The sequence below is a fragment of the Magallana gigas genome, chromosome 1 (genome assembly GCF_963853765.1).
Source record: "Magallana gigas chromosome 1, xbMagGiga1.1, whole genome shotgun sequence".
NCBI classification, from domain to species: Eukaryota; Metazoa; Mollusca; class Bivalvia; order Ostreida; family Ostreidae; genus Magallana; species Magallana gigas.
In genome coordinates, this window is record NC_088853.1 from 9198540 (window position 1) to 9224571 (window position 26032).

At 30.2% G+C, this 26032-nt stretch overlaps 2 protein-coding genes across 4 annotated transcripts in view; both read right to left on the bottom strand.

Annotated features, from left to right (window-relative positions):
• Positions 1-24604, bottom strand: LOC105332269 (receptor-type tyrosine-protein phosphatase epsilon). Its single transcript, XM_066077765.1, has 15 exons — positions 24470-24604; positions 23914-24054; positions 23655-23795; positions 23305-23394; positions 8857-8988; positions 8516-8641; positions 8324-8429; positions 8010-8107; positions 7677-7849; positions 7474-7561; positions 7297-7370; positions 6926-6962; positions 6743-6840; positions 6369-6428; positions 1-153 (listed from the first exon to the last, which is right to left on the bottom strand). The coding sequence occupies exons 1-15, from the start codon at positions 24480-24482 to the stop codon at positions 1-3; spliced, it is 1530 nt and encodes a 509-aa protein (XP_065933837.1). The 5' UTR covers positions 24483-24604.
• Positions 1-26032, bottom strand: part of LOC105332272 (receptor-type tyrosine-protein phosphatase epsilon) — a 106345-nt gene that overhangs the window by 23157 nt on the left and 57156 nt on the right. The window lies entirely within an intron of this gene.

Consider the following 26032-nt stretch of genomic DNA (forward strand, 5'->3'; position numbering starts at 1 on the left):
TTACCTGCAGTGTACCACGGTGTAGTTCCCAGCAGCGTTAGCAGTGGATCTGATCACGTGACGATGGAACACGACCAAACTGAGAGGATCGGCCACTCCATGGTCTGACCACGTGGTGTAGTGGAACATCGTTACGAGGCGGTCCGTTCTTGTCTACAGAAACATAATGTCAAGATAAATTTATATATATAAAATCAGCTTTTTGTAATTAAGAGAAGAGTTTCGTAGAGCATATGACAAGTGTAGCTGGGTGAAAATTAGGAACTTCTAAATCAACTCCGTTTTTACAACAGGAAATCCTAATACTTTAGAGATACACCTTACTTTAATGTTTAGCCAAAAAAAACCCTATACATTATTGTTTATCATTATCCAAGAATTATCGTTCACGTCGGTCAATGAAAAAAAGTTTGCAATTAATACAATATAGATAATTTTTTGCAAGTCGTTGAGACCAAGTATAATAAAATTATTAAACAATAAATTCTGAAAAAAAAATCTTATTATTTTAGTACAGTACAGATCAAACCCAACTAAACAGAAGTAGACCCCAACTAAACCTTGTGTTTCCTTTTTCTTGGTTAACCCTGGGTTTCATCCGGGTTTACTAGAGTGGACAGAGAGTAAACCTAAAGTAAACCATAAGCGGACACGGAGAGTAAACCCCGATCGGAATTATACCACTGAAAGCAACGCTCCGTGTGTATTCGGAATATACAAGGGACAGTAATTACAGGCAGTAGGATAATAAGACAAGATATAAAACACACGTCAGTGTTTACAGTTATCCAAAAAGCCATTCCCGAGTAAACCCAAAGTAAACCCCGAGTGGACCCAAATTTTAAAAAAAACCCAGACCCAGAGCAAATCCCAAGTAATCCCAAAAGTAAACCCTGGTGTTAGGTAGGGTCTGATCGGTACTGTATGAACGTGTACTGCAAATTGACGTTTTTGTTATTTTTTAATAATGATTCATAAAGTAAATAAAATCTAAATATTACAACTGCCTCTTTGCATGTATCAACGAAAAATAATTTATTTAACACAGATTAATAAATAGTTTAAACGACAAATAGAGGAAGTTACAGGGGCATGGTCATGATTTTGGACCAATTCTATTTTTCTGTTTTTATTATTTACAATGCATTGTTGCAACCACTATTGAAATAGAACCACTATTGAAATAAATTATTTCAATAGTGGTTGGGAATGCATTTCATTAGAAAAATCACTTTGCAACCACTATTGAAATAAAACCACTATTGAAATAAATTATTTCAATACTGGTTGGGAATGTATTTCATTTGAAGAATCACTTTACAACCACTATTAAAATAAAATATTTAAATAGTGTTCAGGGATGTATTCCATTTTGAAAATCAATTTACAGACACTGTTGAAGTACAACTACAATTAAAATTATTTTTTCAATCGTAGCTTAGAATGAATTTCTTCATTAATATTTCTTTGAAAATTAACATTTTTTTTCTTTAGATTTCTCTTTCTACAATATGTCCTATGATATTATTGTGAACATCTTGTAAATTCCCAGAGCTTCTATTGAAACTCCCTGTATATTGAATAATATTTATTGATAAATATTAATAAAAATATCACTATTAATATAATTTTTTTCAATGGGGGTTGGGGTGTACTTCACTACGACCACTATTGAAATATATTATTTCAATAGTGTTTAAGGATGCGATTCATATCAACCACTATTGAAATAATTTATTTCAATAGTGGTTGGGGATACCTTTCATTTCAATCACTATTGAAACAAAGTATTTCAATAGCGGTTGATGATGCATTTCGGTTTTGTGTCTATTATTATGTCTTTTTGTAACACTTTCCATTCTGATAGGAGATGTCTTATGAGATGATAAATTCCTTTTTGATTATGAGGTTCTCTGATTCACATCTATATGGTCATGTTTCTTTTACCACCTGTCATCTGGAACCGAAAGTGTTATACACAGTCGGAATAATAGACATTAAAATAACATCCTGCCACTATTGAAATATTTTATTTCAATAAAGGTTGTAATGAACCGCATCCTTAACCACAATTGAAATTTCAATAGTGGTTGTAATGAAATGCATACTTAACCACTATTGAAATAATTTATTTCAATAGTGGTTATAATGAAATGCATACCCAACCACTATTGAAATAATTTATTTCATTCAATATTGGTCTTAATGAAGTACATCCCCAACCATTATTGAAATTATTAATCTTAATAGTGATATTCATTATAACATAAATCTATAATGATTTATAGGCTATAAAATATGTTTTAATATGCAGGGGTTTTGAGTAGAAGTTCTGGCAATTTACAACGTTGTCTTCTAGTAGAAATAATCTACAATTTCCATAAAACATGATATATCTTAAATAGAAAGAGAAAGGTAAAAAAAAATATGACAACAATTCTATATGTTAATCTGCGAGGATTGGTTATTTCTACACAGCAGTAAAAATCCTAAAATAATTACATTTATACAAAGTCTTCATTACTATTACCGTAAAATATGCAAATCTTTAGTACCTTAATTGTGTATTTGAATTGTTTGTTAGATAAAAACAAATGTATATGCATGTTTATCTGCGATAATTGGTTATTTACTTCCACACAGCAGTGAAAATTGTAACATAATTGTGTGTTTGATATTATTCGTTAGATTTCTTGCATTTAAAATTAGTTTGCAAATATGATATACAAATTCTTTCTTTCAAAATGTGTTACATAATAGTGATTACATAGTTATATTTATAAGTAATTTATTCCCATCTACGATTAAAAAAATAAATCCAATAGTAGTCGAACTTACATGGTGTCTGTAAAGTAGTTTTTATCAGGACATACGTCGCCAACCTCTAATAAATCATTACTTTGTTGTATTTCAATAGTGGTTGCAATATGATTTTTCTAATGAAATACGTCCCCAACCACTATTGAAATAATTTATTTCAATAGTGGTTTTATAGCTTAGAATGAATTTCTTTATCAATATTACTTTGACAATTTATATTTTTTTCTTTACATTACTCTTTCTAGAAACATATCATGTCCTATGATATTGTATATTATTTGCACAATAGTGAACATCTTGTAAATTGCCAGAACTTCTATTCAAACCCCCTGTGTATTGAATAATTTCTTATTGATGATTATTATTATAAAATTAATATGACTATTAATATAAATTATTTCAATAGCGGTTGGGGGTGTACTTCACTACGACCACTATTGAAATATATTATTTCAATAGTGGTTAAGGATCCAATTCATTTCAACCACTATTAAAATAATTTATTTCAATAGTGGTTGGGGATACCTTTCATTTCAACCACTATTGAAATAAAGTATTTCAATAGTGGTTGATGATGCATTTCAGTTTTATGTCTATTATTATGTCTGTTTGTAACACTTTCCTTTCTGCTAGGGGATTTCTTAAGAAAAGAAGTATGTCTTATGAGATGATGAATTCAATTTTGATTATAATGTTCTTTGATTTACCTCTATATGGTCATGCTTCCCATACCATCTGTCATCTGGAACCGAAAGTGTTATGCACAGTCGGAATAATAGGCATTAAAATAACATCCTACCACAATTGAAATATTTTATTTCGATAATTGTTGTAATGAACCGCATCCTTAACCACAATTGAAATAAATTATTTCAATAGTGGTTGTGATGAAATTCAAACCTAACCACTATTGAAATAATTTATTTCAATAGTGGTTATAATGAAACGTATACCCAACCACTATTGAAATAATTTATTTCATTCAATATTGGTCCTAATGAAGTTTATCCTCAACCATTATTGAAAATATTTATCTTAATAGAGATGTTTATTATTACATAAATTTATAATGATATATATAAGCTATAAATTATTTTTTAATATGCAGGGGTTTTGAATAGAAGTTCTAGCAATTTACAACGTTGTCTTAGTACCTAGTACAAATAATTTACAATTTCCATAAAACATGATATATCTATAGAAAGAGAAAAGTAAAGAACAGATATGAACACAATTTTATATTTTTATCTCCGAGGATTGGTTATTTCTGCACAACAGTGAACATCCTAAAATTAGTACATTTATATCATATATCGATTACTATTACCGTGAAATATGCAAGTATTTAGTACCTTAACTGTGCATTTGAATTAGTTGTTAGATAAAAACAAATGTATATGCATGTTTATCTGCAAGAATTGGTTATTTACATGTACTTCTACACAGCAGTGAAACATGTAACATAATTGTGTATTTGATATTATTCGTTAGATTTCCTGCATTTCAAAATAGTTTGCAAATATGATTTACAGCTTCTTTCTTTCCAAATGTGTTACAATCGTGATTACATAGTTATATTATTTTATAAAGTAATTCATTCCCATCAAGGAAAAAAAAAATTAATAGTAGTTGAACTTTAATGGTGTCTGTAAAATAGTTTTTATCACGAAATACATCCTCAACCTCTATTAAAATCATTACTTCAATAGTGGTTGTATTTCAATAGTGGTTGCAAAGTGATTTTTCTAATGAAATAAGTCCCCAACCACTATTGAAATAATTTATTTCAATAGTGGTTTTATTTCAATAGTGGTTGCAAGGTGATTTTTCAAATGAAATACATTCCCAACCACTTTTGAAATAATTTAGTTCAATAGTGGTTTTATTTCAATAGTGGTTGCAACAATGCTTTAAAAATGCATTTCTAATGATCAAATAAAATTTGAGAATCGTTCGATGAGTTACAAATAAGATACGGGGCTCACAATTCTTTGTCATGTAAACAAGGCTCGTGACCTGTTTTTGTTTACATAGGTTCAATTCAACAGTAAAAAATAATCGAGCTTTTTTGACTATCTTTTTATCTATATTAGGCATAGATAAACAATTCGTAACGTTTAACACATTCATTTTAGGTTTAAACCTGAAGATTTTACTTCAGCGTTTAAAATGTAAATAAACGCTTTGTTTACATAGCTCTGTAACTCGTTTATACCTCAACTAATGTCACTCAAATTCCGGTTGCCTATTAAAAATGCCATTGTAAATATTAAAATCGGATAATAAATTTTTTATCGAAATCTTGACCATGCCCCTTTAAAGCAAGTCTGGAATAACAACATTAAAATATTAAAATAAAGTTTATATATCTTATTCTCTATTCTAAAATTTTTAGAAGACCGAACATTTCTTTCCTTTCTAAAACGCATAATGTGAAGGCAGTGTGCAAAAGGATGTACGTGGATATTAATTTGCGAACATAGATATGTCTATAGGAAATTATATTCGGGTTAGTTTATTCTAAGCAATATACTTACCAGTTAAACCCCCTCACAAAAAATTCTAGCAGAATATAGTATGGATTGCGGTCAACTATTATTAGATAGTACTACCAGTTTTATATTGACCATTCAATAATTGATCCAAATAAATGGCAGTAAATTAAATGACCAGAACTTAAATTGTTGCTATATGTGAAGTTTTTTTAAATTAAGAATGAATTCTATAGATATCGAATACATCTGAAAGTGATACTGATTTTTTATAAACCAATATAGGGGACAGTCTTTATTCAATTGTACAAGCAGAGTCTTTCTTTGATATATTTTATGTATCTCTCTCTCTTTTTGACGGAGAATGAATGAATAAAAAATGAATTATTCAGTTAAATGATACACCATCGGCATGTTCGTAATTTTTATTTCGTATTGTTTTGTTTTCAAAATTGTATGTGCTTTAAGTTTCTAAAAATCGATGCATTTACATATTGTAAATTGCCATGGTTTAACTATTTGTTAAACGTTTTACGACTCAATTGCATTATTTCGTCCTTTTTAATCTTATTTGATTGGCGTGTGATAAAGAAAATAATTGTTACTTTTGAATACGCTCTCATTGGTTGGATGATTCATGCTTTTACAAAACGTGTTAAATCCTAATCTTTAAAGTAACTGTTATATTTTCGTTATAACGTTTTAAAATAATGTTGTGTTAAGATTTTAAAGTTATTTACTATTTTAAAAAAACTAAACAAATCTAAAATCAACAAACTCCCATAAATTTTTTTCACGAACAATGAAAATTTATCACCAAAGCCATATAAATATAAAATGATAAACAATCAACACCATGTTGTTTTTTTGGTAAAAAATGTAAAAATTTGCTTTGCAAAATATTAAATGGAGCATGTAATTCTACAACTTGAATAAGAAGAGATGATTTATAGACTTTGACTGCAGTTTTATGTATTAATATTCTACCGATTTGTTGTATATCTTAAATCGTTTGACAATGTACTCAGCATAGCTTTTTTGCTCAAGATGTCTGACTGTTAGCGTCCCTCCCTGCAGTTTATCGTTGATATCAGGCCAGTACTGGGCACACTTATTCTTAGAAAGAGAAACATTATTATCTTATCAAAAAGAAATGAAGAAGAGAAAAAAAAGTAGAAAATAGTGATTTATATAACAAAACAAAACGTTTGACACTGCCAGTCTCCTAGAGAATTACACATCATGCAATGCTTATGAAAAGTTTGTGTTCATATATAATCAATTCATATAAAATGATTAATTGCTGAGTAGTTTTTTTCTTTCTTTTTAAATATGACCTCCACCCAATATTCACCGATGAACCATTTACATGCGTTGTCAATGCACATTACAAGCAATGACAGTGCTATATCTAGCATAAATTTTCGAACCTTTGTTCCCTCCTTTAGATTGGTCAGGCAAACAATATTACACACGCCTTCCTGCCAAATCATGGTCCACAAATCGGAAATTGTCTTAGGCTTTGGACCTGACCAAAATAATAAAACATAATAGTACGTGTACCACAATGATATTTAAGAAAAATAACAATATGATGCTATAAGTTATATTACCTTGAGTAGCAATATAAATCTGTTTTCCTCGTGCATCCTTTAAACATGTAAATAAAGTGGAGATATCTATATATCGTTTTCATGACTCACGCCTGATTTGTAAACTTTTAAGTTATTAGTCATTGAAATAATAAGAGTAGATATTGCTTGATATGAAAGATTATAATTAGAGCTTTAAATATTGAACATCTTTTGATTATCATAAAATCTGCTGTTGTTTATCAGAAACAATATTAAAACAATCAAAGAGGATAAATAATATTAAATGTATTCAAGTTTGCTAAAAAAAACGACTGATTAATAAACAAAATAAATAGATACTAAAAACACACCATGCAACTATCTATTAATGCCTCCCTTTAGTTACTCACCTCTATGTAGCTTGCATTTATATAATCACCTTCAACGGACGGTGATGTCTTTAAAATAACTCTTGAATGATCATCTATAGTAAGATAATACACCAAGAAATTTAAAATTAAATTCCATGCATTGTTAGATTGGCTTAAATGAACACAAATCTCTAACAGTTGTAATGTATTACATACACGGATAAATGGTGGTGTATCTATTCTTAATTTTGTTTTCTGGTTTCTTTGCTTCCAAACTCGGATGTAGCTCACCTCGAGGGATATTCTGATAATGACAAGTAAAACACTGTAAAGGCTTTGTAAATTATAATGTGTACTCAGTTTACGTTTTCATGATCATGCTTCATTAAAAAAGATTAGATTTTGTTATTAGTTCTTACGTGATATTCACTCTTGAATCCAGCACATTCATTAGAAGACATGTTTGCAATTTGAGCTTTGATATTCCTGACTGATATGTGTTTATTTACAGGAGGACCTTTTTTCGTTTTTTCACGAGAAATCAGTGCATATTCCATGGTGTCATTTGTATGATCATGTTGAAGTGCGTCATCTGAATTAAAATAATCTCGGGTTTTTATGATTTTGCAATAATATTGATAAACTGAACTTATGTTTTATTTCGATTCCATATTAAAAAAAACCCAAGAAACTGTACAAGGCAATTTAACTGATATTCATCTGGTAGATTCAGTACATGATATGCATATTACCAGCAGTTTTTGGCGGTTCGTGTTCCCGTAAAAGACTAGATTTAGGTTCCAAGACAATAAACTCTCTTTTGTTCACCTTTGCCGCTTTTCTTTTTAAACTACAATTATTACACACACTACTTATTTATATATGTTCTAAATCATTTGATAAAATAAGTATATTTTTTCACCGATTCTAGAATAAAAAAAAATGTTATGAGTATAAAATATGTTTACGGTAAAATTGAGTGTATTGCAAACTAAGACTAAAAAAAAATAAATAAAAGAACGAGAACTTAAACACCTTAAAAATCGGTGTATGATAGGGCATTTACCGTAGAACAAACGCAGCAATCACAGCTCCGATGATTATAACCACCATAGTTCCAACCGTTCCACCAACAGTTAGTGGTACATCATTTGTATACGTTTTACCAGACACTAATTAGATGGAAAAATCGTTTAAAAAAAGGACAATTTGCTTTGTAACAATATGTCTCGTGATTTGAGATGTAGAAAAAAAATACCTTGATCACAGTTTGTTCCATCCATGCAACCATTTAGACATATCCCTGTCATTCTATCACATGTTTGATTGACACAATCTTTACTACAACTCCTTTTGCAATTTTCCCCATACGACTGAACACATTCTGAAATAATACGTAAAGAAAGTCTTAAACCGGTACCATTTTCCTTCTTGTAGATCAAAACATGATAAAGTAATAAAAGGAAAATCATTCTGTTTCAAAAAAGTTTTCTTAATAAAAAAAAAAAGAAACGAAAAAAGCACAGAAACAAACTTTGATTATACTTCTCTTTATGAGAGAGAGGCACTAACAGACTAATAATACTATATCCTAGCTACCTTCTGTGCAGTTGTCCCCCATCCAGCCTGCATTACATGTACACAATCTATCTGTTTGTTGACACGTGCCAGATTTACAGTTAGGAAAACAAATCAGTGAACAATTTCTGCCATAATACTTTTCTTTGCAAGCTGAAATATAGAACTAAATAATGATCGAGTTATTCTATGCAACATATGATTTCTTTTTTAAAGTAAAAGATGATAATGACTGATTTTTTTCGTTTTTTTGTTGTTGCGGAATATTTAAGTGAAAACAAAAGTCTGCAAGCAATCACAATATTGATTCTTCTATGGAATCATACATGTTTACTTTCTAATAACTGTAACTACATCGAATTATATATGTTTTATATCATTTTTGGCTAACCATGGGACAATGTTTTTTATGCATTCCAATTTATCTATAAATTTGTACTTTAAAACATAGACACAAATTGCAAACATGTATTATGAAAATAAATCTGCATTAATTAAATTTTAATTAAGAAATCTTACAGGAACAATAGCCATCTGTGTGTAGACATACTATACAGTTCGGAGGGCACTTCAAGGAGCAGTTTGTACCGTAGAACCCGTCAGCGCATGCTAAATAATAAAAATAAAATTATATTTCGACAAGCAAACATTAGCCAGCAAAAATATATTATGAGGTGTTTGCATTGGACTTTGGTTATGAACACATGACAATGTTATTTTAATGTGATGAACCCCAAACGCGCAAAATTAAAACAAATTATAAGTTTCAAATTATTTTAATTCCTATTGATAATGATGAAATGTTTGTTAGCTTATGAATTGTTGAATATCTAAAAGCAGTAGAAACTCTGATCAATATAAGTGATTGAATTCTTACAATTGTTACATAGTTTTCCCGTGTAACCGTTTTCACAACCATCAGGACATACACCGCCTACGTGGTCACATGGTTCATTGTTTATACAATGATCGCTACATCGTTCACGGCAATTTGTTCCGTAATATCCAGATAAACATACTAAAGATAGAAAATACAATTTAAGATATAATAAAAATGATTTTTTTTTCTACAGCAGTTAACATTGCTGTTTTTCAAAGAAAACTCTAAATGTAATAAAATATGTAAACAATTTACTTTCGCTACAGTCCCTGTTAGCATATCCCGGCATACATCCCATATCGCAATGACCCGTCTGTTTGTTACATGGAGATTTGTTTAGACAGTGACCACTACAGTTATTGGTACAGTTATATCCATAGGTCCCGTCGTCACAATCTGTAACCGTTTAATATAATTTCACACATATAATGTTTATGTTAATAATTAAAGCATGTTTTAACACAGAAGTACATATATAAATTACATTCATGTATCTTAAATTAATCGTTCACACTCTCCTTATTGATGATCAAGTATATGGGGTTTTGAATGAATTTTTGTGCTAATAATAGTCTAAACAAAAGCGGATGATAATGTATTCCTTTCAGATCCAGTATCTAGCAAAATGAAATTTTGACGACAAATGTAGACAACATGCCATTGCATAGAATTTTATTTATATAATTGGTATTATTTGATTTTAGTTAAAAAGTACATATATTTGTTTCAATGTATAGTATATTATTTTAATATTGCAATAAAAACTATGTAAATTTAATAGTGATTGTATAAAGAAATTATGAATAATTACCTTTTATACAATTATATCCAGTCCACCCAGAATCACAGCCTTTGTCACATCGACCAGTCACGTGATTACAGAGAGCATCGTCTCTACAATGTTCTGAACACAGTTGGCTACAATTTTCACCAAACCATCCTTCTTTGCACTCTATTTAATAAAAAAGACCCTCTGTCAAAACATAACCAGGTAGTAAACATGTATAAAAACATAGTTAAAAATTTGATGTATTTTACAGAAACAATAAGATTAATTATTAACTCTTTTTCTAAAACACCGTTAAACTAACACTTTCCCTATTATATATTAATTTTTGTGTTACTTGAAATCGATATACGTCTTACTTGTTTCACACGATATTCCAGTCCATCCAGGTTTACATGTATAACAGGTTCCATTTTGTATGTGACATGTGTTGTTTCTACAGTTGGTGGGGCATGTCATGTTACAGTTACTACCGTATACTCCAGCATTCTTACACCCTATATCAAAAGTATAATAAGAATCATTAAATTATGATATCATATTGCTGTGTACAGTTCTAGCATTTTTAATTTAAATCCGTTGAAAATATCTTCATATCTAAATTCCATAATTTTTAAATTTTCCTTAAAAACGACTTCACTTCTGCTGTTAAAACACCATGTACCAAACACCAAGCAAACTTTCATGGATGATAATATGAAAGTTCATGTTTTACAGTATATGTGTTTACAATTTTAAATCAGTTTTAGAAATTGCTGTTCTCGCCGTTGCTCATTTACTAACGCTGTGACCTGCAATTTTAACATGTTTTTTAATAACAAAAGAATTTCACCAATAATGGACCATAGATATAAGCATTAAATGAAATATTTTTAACACCGTAGTGTCAATAGTTGCTGTCACTTGAGCATACAAATTATCATTACACGCTTACGATCGTTATCTAATTAATCTGCTCACCTAAAGGCAGTTATTGACACGACGACTTCAAAGTATCTCATTTAAAGCAAAATCAAATCATAGCATGTTGACACTGGATGCAATTAAAGTGTGTATCGATGACGTAGAACAGCCACATATTGTGTTTTAAGCGATTCTTCATTAAGTTATAGTGAGTGTAACGTGATATTGAGAATGTGATGTTTGTAGCAATCACCCATATAATGTATGTGCACAATATATTTGCACAAAGCAAATGAAGTACGTCTTCCATAAGGCAACATCAATATGGATATGATGTTATCTAATATCCTTGTTCACACTTTTAAAACATATTTATACCTTACTTCGTTTCGTGTCGATTTCATTGTAAATTCATGTAAATAAGTAAACAATAATGCGATATATTATTTCAAAGATTTTAAAAAATTGAAGTCTAAACTTTTCAACCTAATGTCCGCATGATGCATGTTTAATTTAAAATATCTTAAAACAAACGTTATCGATTTACTTTTACCTTACTGAATACTCGTATCAAAATGCAAAAAGTTAGGCCATTTATCTAATATTTTGAATGATTAATAAAACCTTAATTAAAAGGCAAACACATACTCTAAAGAGTTTATAATCCCATCACTTGGATTTTTTTTTTTTTGCATTTCAAGTAAGGTAAAACCTTACGACTTAAACACAACAATTACACAACAGCTTATTTATTTGTATTTAGTGTCAAACACGCCTCCGATACTTACCCGGTAAAAGCGTTAAGGTATGTACGAAGTACAGAGTCTGCGTTGCGGTTAAATGCAATACAGGATTATATTAGAATATATGTGTCATTATATAAAAAGATCATATAAAGTAGTGTACCTTGTATTATTACTTCACACATTTCAATAAAAACATTTTGCAATTCATATCCGTCAGGGTTGATAACTTCATCAAGTCGTTCGTTGTAAAAGATGACGTATCGTCCATGTTCTATACAGACTGTTGAAAAGTTCAGGGGCGGTAAGTGTGGACCGTCTTTGTAACACAGTGTAGACCCTGGTATGTCACCAGTATTTGATACATACAGAGAAAATCCAGCAAAACGGCCACGCTGTCGGTTTTCTATAAAACAATTTCAAATATATAATGGATGAGCGAAAGGTTTTCTTAAAATATGTAACTAAAAATCGTGATCAACAATTTCTCTGCTAGTTCTTAAAAAATATGGTTTACATTTCCTAAAATGTTCCATGAAAACCATAGCTCACCTAGCCGTAATAAAAAGCAGGTCCATGAAGTCATAAAACCTCCAATACAAAATATATGGACATTGTATAAAAAGTCAGATATGCTTATTTTAAACAGTGAACTCCTTTTGTAATTGCATGGTTTCAAAGTCATCGCATATTGAGCATTGCAGTTCTCAAGTAAATATTAAACAATTGTTTGTATGAATGTAAACTTAAATCCAACAATGAACCCTCAGTGTAGGCAAAGAATTATGCAGAGGTCACAGTCTAAACAATTGAGAATCACAAAAATGCTTTAAAGAACTGAAAAAAAGTATAATATCTGAGATTTTATGAATTATATATTTTTTTCTATGTAAAAGTCTGCCCATGCGGCCCCGCCCCATTGTGGCCTTTTCCTTTCCCTGAGGATCATTATTTAAACAATCGTGAAAGTAAACAACCCAAGGATGCTTCCACACAAGTTTCAGTTTTTCTGGCGTATTGAGAAGGTGATTATTTTTTCAACGTATTACTCTGTAAATAATAAACCCGTGATTATGGTCCATGTTGAATTTGTTCTACATGAGGATGCTTCCACACAAAAAACAGATTTTCTGGCCAATTGGGTTTTGAGAAGAAGATTCTTTAACATTTTTTTTTCTAAATATCTCTACATAAAAATTTGACCCCATATGTTGCACAACCCTATCCCTAGGGATCATGCTTTGAACCTGCATTACCGGGGGATGTTTTCACACAATTTTGATTTTCCTAGCATTTTTGTGTTTGAGAAGAAGCTATTTGTCAATATTCCTATTACATGTAAAAAAAAAACACACAACATGACACTCCCCAAATTTGTTGGAAAATTTTACCCCAGAGAATCATAGTTTATACAAATTAAAATCTTTCCTATTTAAGAATGATTCCAAAAATTACATATTTCTTGACCTATTTGTTTTTAGAAGAATTTAAAAAATGACTGCCTTTTTGTTGTCTAATGATACCCATGGGGTCATGATTTAATACCTCAGGATGTTTCCATACATGTACATGTACAATCTAAGTCTTATTGTTGTGAAGATATGCATGGAAGCAATTTGATCTTATTCCTATAAAAAAAACATTTATTATTCTCTTCCAAAAAAGTTAGACTACATGAAACACTTACCAAGACCGTCATAATTCGTAAAAATAATGTTGATGCTGTAAATGCTGTACACACCACCAAAATCCACCTTCCACCACACTGTCTGTTCATCAGCGTTACGTCCTATGTCTACTGTCCTCATACACGTCCGTGTATTTCTATCCACGGCATTGCCTGCGCCATACAGCGCCTCACTACCAGGGGGAGTCGTTGATTGGGTGGCAGTTTTATGGTAAGATAAATCATTTTTCCAAAATGAAATAAAACCAGAAAGAGTTGAAATGTTTTAAAATTAATAAAAAAAAAAAAGAGGAAAAATTATAGGAGATACAAAACAACTGCGAAATTAGACATGTTCTAAAATACTTAAAATACCGGATATTTCTTTGAACAGGTTATCTAGAAAAATATATTGTTCATTCATTCTTTTTTTATTTTCTATAGACATCTTATTCTCCCATTTATGTTTTACGTTCACAGTGTTCCAGGCGACATATCATAAAAATATAGGGTAAAAAAGTGTTGACACCTTTGTCTCCTTTATAGTTCTTTTTAATATTGCCATCACATATTTCTATTTTGGGACATAGTAACAAGCGTTAATGCTACAATGAAGCTTAGAGGGGCATGGTCACTATTTGGGATTTCGTTTTCTGTTTTTATTTATTACAATGCTTTAGAAATGCATTTCTAGAGATCAAACGAATTTTAAGAGTCAGTCGTAGAGTTATATGCGAGATACCGGGCTCACAATTTTCCTTTATGTATATTAAGATCGTGTCCTGTTTTTGTTTACATAGGTTCAATAATCATGTACCGGTAAAAAATCTTTTACAACTGATTTTTTCTTCTTTCTATTCATTTTAAGCATAAATAAACAGTTCCTAACGTTTAACATATTAATTTAAGGTCTTATACAGGGCTTTTCACTTGAACATTCAAAATGTAAACAAAAGCTTTGTTTACATTGTAAAGAATTGTAAACTCTGTTACTCGCTTTTAACTCAACGAGTGTCACTCAAATTTTGGTTGCCTATTAAAAATGCTTTAGTCAGGCATTGTTAACATTAACATCGGGAAAATAATTTTAGACTAAAATCGTGACCATGCCCCTTTGATGATATAAATGTCCTTCTTTTAATGATATTTCTCAAGAAAAATTAACCATGCAGTGAACTTTGACAAAACCCCTCAAAGAATTAAGTTCGATGACCTATATTTGTTTCTGTTCATCAGTAAGCGAATTGACTTTTTAATACTACAATTTAATTAAAGTAAACAAATATATGCCCTAAACTAGTTTTTGTGATATATATATAAATTTGCTGACGAGAAATCAAATTTTATATGATTTTCTATAAAAACTTTTTAAATCGCAAAAACGACTGATGAAAATTAGAAACTTCTACACATTTTTTCAATTTTTCGCAAATTTTGTTACACGCAAAAAACCCCGGATATACGGTATAAGGAAAATGAAGCCCCCCTCCCCCCGCCATCAGAGCATGTAATTAATGAAAGGAAAAAAAGTTACCATAGAGCAACCAAAAAGTTAAATGCATACTACGCACTGTCCATTCCTCATTCGGAATAGAATTTTTCTGATTTTGAGAATTATTTTTTTTTTCGTTTTGCTTGTAAAGATTGAATGAGACTGCCAAGCATCATCTGCAAATGTAAATATTGATGTTTATCTTGTGATTAATTCAGTTTTAATCAAATGGCGGAGATTAAGGAATGACGGTGCATGATTGTTGCTGTGTTTCGATGTACTGAAGAAACAAAAAGTATTCCTTTTAAAGGAGAAGCACATAATTGAACAATTTCTTTCAAATAAGGACTTTGGTTTTAGTTTAGTTTTTAACCTTTAGTTTTTGTGAAATTCCGATATGTTTCCTTTCCATTACGGGTGGCACATAAAAGTTCCTGGTAATTCAGAATTATTAATTTTACTAACATGACGATGAGAAAAAGGTAAATATGCACACTACAGTGCCCTGCAATTGTCAGTATATAGTCTTAAATACAATTAACAATCAAATTAGGTAAACAATTAAAAGAAAGTATTAAGTACTGCTGAGAGTAAAGTCAAATAAGCAAAAAAATCTATTACAGAAGTAAAAATCAAGGATTCCAACTTGAGTTTTCATTTTTTTTAACACCTTAGTAAAATACAATGTAGTTATACACTTTTATGATTTTTATTTCAATACTATTTAATGATTGACCACATAAAACAAAATACACATAAAATTTATCAATTTGGACTTTTCAAGGAATTTTTTTAAAACGATGTTTTTATTGTTCGTTATGTAAGCATTTTCACTGTGCTTTTAAGACGTTATGATAAAGTGACGCTTTTCAGGAGTACGTTATTAGAAATAACATAAAAGGAAAAAGAAAAGGTGTACATATATAAAATCTTACACCCATAATAAAACTATCCTAAGGGCTATACTATAAGGTAGAACATGATAATTGTTAATCACATTTTATAATTTGCGGATAATTGCTATTGTTATATTTTTAATTTGCTTTGAAGTGCGGAGTATGACAATTTCCTATATATTCTTATGTACCGGTATGTCAAGAGGACCTTTAAAAAGCTCCAGGTTGTAAATGTGTTTGAAACTTCCCAGACATACCACAGTTTGTGTTATTAAATACCAATTGATAATTTTTTTCGCAAATAACCCAAATCGGCCTCCTTTAAACCCTGAAACAAAACTGTATCGACTACTTGATATCTATAATCCTACTTACCATACCCAGCTGCCACAAAAATTCCCACTAAATATGTTTTTAAAGCAAGTAAGTTCATTATTGCAAATATTCACGGTTAATGTTTCAACCTTACGCGGAAGCTTTAGTCAATATTTAAAAAAATATATTGGTATGGCGCGCTATTCGTGATAGAAGGAAATTATATTTGTTAAAAGATAACAAGTATGGTTATTTCCTTGTAACCTTTAAACATAGTTAAATAATGAATCAATTTTAACTATTTTAACATTTAAATTAGTAAGCTATTAATAACAACAATATGAATTTAGCTCTATACCCCATCAGTAAAATTAAATACTCACAAAAATTTTCACTAAAGCTTAGTAATGTTTTAACCACATATTCCTAATGATCATTAGCTAATCTTATGATATATCAGTTTTAGCCCCAGACTGTTAATTTTTCATTACTTTTTAAATGTACAATAAGTATATACAACAATCTGTAACATTTTCTTTTTTTTACTCATGGAAATGAACAAGTTGAGTACCAACAAATGATGAACTAGAAGGTATCAATGAAGATAGTAATTAGCTTAAACATCACAATCAGCATAATTTCTTTTTTTTCTTTCTTTTAATGAACTTTCACATATTCACATACCATAATATAAGGATTGCACATTAACATATATACATATATGTTGCAATCTATATATACACATTGAATTTATAGTATTTGTTTGGTAGATATAATCAATATTTTGATATTAAGTATATATGTACATATATGTATTACTTCTCAGAATAGTTACGATATAATTTGAACAAGTTGTGGTATATAAATGTATGTGAAATATGGTTTATATTATTTATATGGAAATATGGATAACAATCAGTCTTATCTGGCCTCCGTTAGTTTGTTTGTTCGTTTTTCGCAAGCGTCTATTCATCAATACTAAAATCGCGTTTTCAAAAACAAATCGATTCATTTTATCGATTCAATACGTTTTGATTTTTTTTTTATGTATACCTAAAATTAGTTCCGAGTGAATATATTAACTTTTTACATAATCATTCAATATTATTTCATTTTAAGCATTTTTTATGAAAACTTGGATCCGCCAATGCGTGTCTACCATCTTACTCCCATTTGTGCTATTTAGGACTAGTTAATCTAAAATAAAAGTAGGTTCTTACTTATTTCTCAAAAATTATTTATCAGGTAAAATTCAATGATAGCTTACGAACATCATATCACACGTGTTCAAATATCAAATACATAAGCAGTTAATCTGGTTCAGGCGTTTCATAGTTTATTGGCAAAATGCCTTATAAGTTTAGAAACGAATTGTCTTTTTAAAATGCATAACATATTCAAACCTAATAATTTCAAATCACATACAAATATTCCAAATATGATAAAAAATAAGAAATAGTTTTGAATATTGAAGTCCTATCTCTCCTTTCTTTGTATTATATAAGTTAAGAATTAATTAAAGGTATAATGGCAGTTTAATGAGTTAAAACGACAACTTTAGGTTTAGATTTCGATTCTTTTAAGACATTTTAATCCTCTTTTTTAAAGTTTTTGTTTATTTTCAGAAATATTATCTTTTTCAACACTGGCTTAAAATTAATTCTATGTAATTCTTATAATCTAAAGGCATATGATACAATATTAAGAAATGCGCATTATAATCAATATTGAACTATTCACGTGTAAAAGACAACAAACATGGTTTAGCCGACACATGTTTGGTCAGTAACCAAATTGTTCCTCTCTGGCCCTTTTAAGCTATGTGTTTCTATTGTATTTATAAATATCAATCTTTTAATATCTGTTATTACACATACATTTTTTTTTGCAAATTGTTGAGAGTTATTTCATCATTGCAGTACAGTATTTTGATAGGTTATTGAAATTTCTTCTCTTGCTGGACCAAGTTCTTGATAGTGTTGATCTTCATCACTTTTAATGACTGAGTCTGCGTAGTGTTTGGACCTTTTCCCGCATGAAGAATTGAAACCAAGAATAGAGACCCTCTTGGTGTAAATTCCCCTTAAACAAATATGTTAGACAATGAAAGCGATGCTTTTGAGAATTACTGAGCTATTCTATCGTGTAATCAATTTACTTTATAATGTAAATGAACATCAGATTTCTAAATACATAGGAAAACGATAAACTTTGAATACTTTGAACAGTGAGATTACCTAAAGAAAGACTCACCATATAAGTACACAGCAGCCAGTGAACAAGACAACGTTTATTATTACCGATACTAGGAGAAATATGGTTGGTGTTGAGATGTCTTTATCATCATTTGAATTTTGAAGAACATCTGTCAATTAACATAAAAATACTCACAGAATGAAACTCTGCCATTCAGTCAACTGAATGTTAACTGAATGGTCTGGAAAGGTGACTGAATGGCACAGCTATGCTATTCAGGCATCTTTCAATTACATTTCAGTCACATTTCAGTTGAGATTACTTTTATAAAACATTAGATGACGTTTGCATGAATAATTTACATGTATTGTTTATTACTTACGCTCATTACATAGCAAATTAGTATATCCCGGATTACAGCCATTTTTGCAGTGTCCATTGTGTTTTTCACACGAGGAATTGTTCAGACAGTGACCACTACAGTTGTTTACGCAGTCAAAACCGTATGTTCCGTCAATACACTCTGTAACAGAAACAGATTATTTAAGATGATGTACCTTAAATTATATAGTTCCTGAGCGAAAGTTTAGCTAAAAAATAGCAAATACAGAATGAGCAGTGTCAAAACACTGAACGGAATTTGTTGAGCAATTGTCGAACGGTAAATAGTGGGCGAACACAGCACGCAAATGGTTTGCAAACGCAAAGTGAACGGTGAACGCACAGAAGGCGAGATGAACAATTAGTTCACAATAACTAAGAAGATATTACCCGACGGTATCTAAACAAGTATACAGATTAAAACAATAAGTTTTATTTTGATTTATTTAAGAATGTGGTCTAAAACGTTAATTAAATTATATGCATTAATTTCTAGACAAGGTTTGAAAAAAAAATATTGAGAATGAAATTAAATGTAAACGTATGCCTAATTTAAGGATATTCAATCCTTGGTAATATTTTTAAAAATCCTTTACAGTGTGTATGTAGAAAATTTTAACTATTTGTTAAAATAAAATATCGGGCTTATGTATTACTGTGGTTACAAAAATGTAGGCAAATGCTCTTAAAGTTTAAAATAAACAATGACATCGGGGAAATTGGCCTCAAAATATGTGTTAAATTAAATAAAAAAAAAAAATTAAATAATGTCCATTATATTGCATGATCTTCCCTTTTGCTTTCAATAGTTGTAATATGCTATTTTTTAATGGGCTAAAATAATCCTTAATTTTTTTTTGTTTATCATTATAAATTGTTAGTATGCTAAATGGGTGTCAAAATCATTTCTTATTCAGATAAATAACCATGTCCAATATAAAGATTTTAAGACATGTTTTCATGCAGTGACGAACAACAATTCCTTAAAATCCTTATTCTTTCTATATTCATTAAAGAAATAAAATGTCTTCGTTAGTGATTCTTGCGTGATATATAGGTCGCGACATTGTAGAAATAATACATAATCTGAGTTTTCTGCTACCTTTATAACCCGCATGAATCATTAAAAACAGCACGTAATTGTTTATATTTACATCTTATATTTACATCTTTTCATTTGACAGATTAATGTATTAATTTTAAAAAAATAAGTTAAATTGATTAAATTACTTTTAATGTAAACCAGTATGTTTGCAAAAAAAAAAAACAAAAAAAAACAACAACAAAAAAACACCAAACACCCCCCTCCCCCAATACAAAAAAAAAACCCAACAACAACAAAAAAGTAATAATTTAATTTAAAAAAAAAATTGTTTCTTATGGGAATTTTCTTCATTTACTTATGAATTTGGTTAACTATATACATTCTATGAACAATCTCGTTTGAAATCATCTTTTCGTTCTATGGTCAATACAACGACCTTGTCAGCTAATACAATCTTCCACTGGGTCGCATGCTGACTGACGTTTTTCTTACCTATTGTTAGACCATAATGATTAATCTAATTGTCTACGGACTTCCTTTTTCGCCGATTACGACAAAGAGCACACGGCGGGTGTGACCGATCAAAAGAGGATGCTCACTTCTCTTTGGCACCTGATCCTACCTCTATCTTCTTAAACGTCCCTGTTGCTCTGCTTGAATTTGTATTTGGTTTTATGGTTTTTTGAGATGATTGACATTTTGTCATTGACATTTTTCCTTTTAACAAATACATAAGTAAATGGGAATTTTATTTAAAAGATATCGCTTTGTTTTTAAAATTTATGATTATAGTATAGTATTTCCATTCATTTACTCTATCGAGAGATTGTTTACTGCGTTAAATATTTATTTTCAAAACCAGCAATTTTTCAAACTTTGTTTGGGCCAAAAGTTTGTTTTAAAATACTTTGAAACAGTCAATTCATAGCATCTTTTTCTTTTAACTGACAAAAATCCTGCCGCTTTTTTAAAACCGATTGACATCCTCGCTGTTTCAAATATATTCCCCATGATATAAAGATTGTACCTCTATTACAGAGAGACCCTGTCCAACCAGCATCACATTCTCCGGCACACTGACCAGTCGCGCGATCGCAAGTATCATTGTCTTTACAATGACCTGCACACCGTTGAATGCAGTTTACACCATACCACGTTTTTTTACATTCTATTAGGAAAAAACACACAATAAAACAAAACGTCATCAATTGTTCAGGTTTTGAAATTGAAACCAGGCTATTGTCAAATATCGGTTAATAAATCACAACTTAAAACTTTTTATGGTTTTAAGAGTATTTTAGTCGAATTGTTGTAAACTGTTTGTAAACTGTTTTTCAAGCAGAATTTCTCTGTTAATCCACGCTTACATGATAAACACTTTTCATCGTGAATATGATATGTATTTCCGCGAACAGTCAATGTTTACTATATCCTATATACCTTCTGTGCAGTTATCCCCCATCCAACCTGCATTACATGTACACAATCTATCTGTTTGTTGACACGTGCCAGATTTACAGTTAGGAAAACAAACCAGTGAACAATTTCTGCCATAATATCTTTCTTTGCAAGCTGAAATATAAAACTAAAGCTTTCTACAACATAATCAAATTTTTTTATGCAACCTATGATTTTTTTTTCTAAAGTAACAGACGATGATGACTGTTTATTTACTTTTAAGCTCACCTGAACCGAAGGTTCAAGTGAGCTTTTCTGATCTGTCCGTCGTCCGTCTGTCTGTCCGTCCGTCCGTCTGTCCGTCTGTCCGTCTATCTGTCTGTCCGTCTGTAAACTTTTTACATTTTTGACTTCTTCTCTAAAACCACTGGGCCAAATTTAACTAAACTTAGTACAAGGCATCCTTATGGGAAGGGAATTATGAATTGCTAAAAAAAGGGCCAATCCCTTTTAAAAAGGGAGATAAATGCGAAACAGTGAAAATAGGGTGCTTGTCTTTAAAAATCTTCTTCTCAAGAACCACTGCACGAGAAATGCCAATATTTACGTAAAAGCTTGTATATATAGTGAAGATTGCAAAATTGCAAAAATCTTGACCCCCCCGACCAAACCCTGTTTTGGTCCGAGGGTCATGGTTTTTGCAATTTATAATTTTCATTATATATACAAGCTTTTATGTAAATATTGGCATTTCTGGTGCAGTGGGTCTTGAAAAGAAGATTCAAAACATTTTTCCAAAGTATTTTATGTTTATAGCATCCGTGGCTATTGTAGATTCTAAATTGGTAAAATCTAATACCGGGGCCCATAGAGGGGTTAAAAGTTTAACATAGAAGTAAATAGGCAAATGTTCAAAAATCTTTTTCTCGAGAACTGCAATGCTACAATTTGTGAGATTAATAAACATGCAACCTTGGCTAATGTAGATTCAATATTTTTTAAAATAGTAACCCCTGGACTAATACTGGTGACCCAAGACGGATTTAAATTTTAACGTAAAAGTATATATGGAAAATGTTTAAAAATCTTCTTTTCGAGACCTACACTGCTTACATTTGTCACATTACTACGTAAGCATCTTTAAATAGTGTAGATTCTAAATTATTAAAGCCGTGACCCTCGATCTAACACTGGGGCCCAGGAAGGGGTTCAAAGTTTAACATAGAAATATATATGGAAAATGTTTTAAAAAAATTCTTCTCGAGAATTACAATCCTACAGTTTGTGAGATAACTATGCAAGCATCCTCAAATAGTGTAGATTATAAATTGTTAAAGCTAACCATAAACCCTGGACCAATTCTGGGGCCCCAGAAAGGGTTTTAAAGTTTAAAATAGAAATAGCATATGATACCAAATTTAACGTTACAAGGATCTGTTGTTTAGGTAAGCGAATGGCCCATGGGCCTCTTATAGTTGTTGTTGGTGTTGTTGCGGAATGTTTAAGTGAAAACATATGTCTGTAAACAAATAAGATATTGATTCTTCTATGAAATCGTACGCGGTTACTTTAACTGTAACCACATCGACTTATATAAGTTTTATATTAATTTTGGCTAAACAGGTGACAAATTTTAAATGCATTCAACTTTTATCTGAATATTTGTATTTTAAAACACAGAGACAAACTGCACACATGAAGGATGAAAATAAATGTACATTGTATGCAAACTTCTGCAATAAGCAAGTTATAATTACGAAATCTTACAGGAACAATAGCCATCTGTGTGTCGACATACTATACAGTTAGGAGGGCACCTCAAGGAGCAGTTTGTACCGTAGAACCCGTCAGCGCATGCTTAATAGTAAAAGAATGATATTTCAACAAGCAAACATGATCTAGCAAAAATATATTTTGATGTTTTTGTATTGAACTTTGGTTCGGAACACATGACAGTGTTATTTTAATGTAATAATCCCCAAACGCAAAAAAATAATGCAAATGTTTCAAATAATTTTAAATACTATTGATAATGATGAAATGTTTGTTAGCTTATGAATTGTTGAATATCTAAAAGCAGTAGAAACTCTGATCAATATAAGTGATTGAATTCTTACAATTGTTACATAGTTTTCCCGTGTAACCGTCTTCACAACCATCAGGACATACACCGCCTACGTGGTCACATGGTTCATTGTTTATACAATGACCGCTACATCGTTCACGGCAATTTGTTCCGTAATGTCCAGGTAGACATACTAAAAATAGAAAATACAATTTAAGATATAATTAAAATAATTATTTTTTTCTACAGCAGTTAACATTGCTGTTTTTCACAGAAAACTCTGAATATAATATAATGTGTAAACAATTTACTTTGGCTACAGTCATTAATAGTATATCCCGGATTACATCCCCTGTCACAGTGACCAGTCTGTTTGTTACATGTAGAATCGTTCAGACAGTGACTACTACAGTTGTTGACACAGTTATGGCCATAAGTACCGCTAACACACTCTGTAACCGGTATATATAATTTCACACATATGATGATTATTTTTAAAGATAAAGCATGTTTTAGCACAGAAGTATATATAAATTACATTCATGTATCTTAAATAAATTGGTCACACTCTCCTTATTGATGAGCAAGAATAAGGGGTTTTAGATAAATTTGTGTACTGATAATACTTTTAACAAATGCAGATAATAATGTATTGCTTTTAGATCCAGTATCTAGCAAAATGACATTTTGACGATAAATGTAGACGACATGTCATTACATAGAGTTTTATTTATAAAACTGTTATTATTTTTTTTAAATAAAAAGTACATACATTTGTCTCAATGTATATTAAATATATTTTTTATTTTAGCAATAAAAACTATGTACATTTTAAAGTGATTGAAAAAAGAGATTACGAATAATTACCCTTTTCACACATATATCCAGTCCACCCAGAATCACACCCTTTGTCACATAGACCAGTCACGTGATTACAGAAAGCATCTTCTCTACAATGTCCTGAACACAGTTGGCTACAATTTTCACCAAACCACCCTCTTTGGCACTCTATTTAATAAAAGTAAAATGCCCTTTGTTGAAACTTGATACCTGATAGTAAACATGTATAAAAACATAGTTAAAAAGTCAATGTATTTCACAGAAAAAAAAGATTAATTATTAACTCTTTTTCTAAAACACCGTTAAACTATCACTTTGCCAATTATATATGAGGTGTTTTTTTTTTTACTTGAAATCGATTTACGTCTTACTTATTTTACACGATATTCCAGTCCATCCGGGTTTACATGTATAACAGTTTCCATTTTGTATGTTACATGTTTCGTTTTTACAGTTGGTGGGGCATGTCATGTTACAGTTACTACTGTATACTCCAAATTTGTTACACCCTTTATCAAAAGTATAAGGTTTATTAAGATATTATAACATATAATTGCTGTATACATTTCTAGAATTTATATGTTAAACAACAAATTAACTTACAATTCATATGACAAAAGTCAATATTATTATTTAATATCCAATTATCCTTTGTCTTGTATGAAAAAAATATCAATAATTTATATCACTCTGTAAACTGGTAATACTATATTCTAGAGATAATTTATTACACCACTACTTGACTTTGTATTTTGGAGAGGGCTTACATAGGTTTTGCTTGTTGTCCTATCCAATTGATTACTCAATACAATGTGTTTGAATGAAAGAAAAATATTTCTAAAAAAAATTTTGCAATAAACTTTCAATCCAAATAAAAATCGATTAATTATATGATGCAACAACCTAATCGCTGCTTACAAATTTAATGTAATCAACATAAATAGTTCCCAACCATTGTTTTTTAAATATGTTATCGATTGAAAAACGTATTTCATCTATGCTCTTAAAACACCATGTTTTACAATTAATTAACAATTAAGTTATTTTGTTGTTAAAAGCAGAATTCACAGATGACTAATAAAGGTTCATTCTACATTCTATGTGTTAACAAGTTTAAATCGGTTAAAAAAAAATTGTTCTCGATTTGACTCTTTTACGAACTCCGTGATGTGCAATGATACTGATGTATCTTTAATAAAATAAATAATATCGTCGTCGTGTCAATGACAGCCGTCACTTGAGCGGACATTTAATCATAACGCGCTTTCGTGGGTTTTTCAATTTTTATACTTACCTTCAGTCAGTTTTTAACACGACGACGTCAAAAATATCTCACTCAAAGCTATATTAAATGATAGCTTGGCGTAGAACAGCTACATAATGTGTTATGAGCGATTCTTCATTGAGCGTAAGTAATTGTTACGTAATATGGAGAGTTCGATGTCTCCTAAAGACAGCATCAATGTGAATATAATGTTTTTCTAATAACGTAGTTCACTTTTAAAACATTTTAAAACAACAATCCTTATTTTGTTTTGTGTCTATTTGATTGTAAACACATGTATATAATTCAATATTAAACACAATATT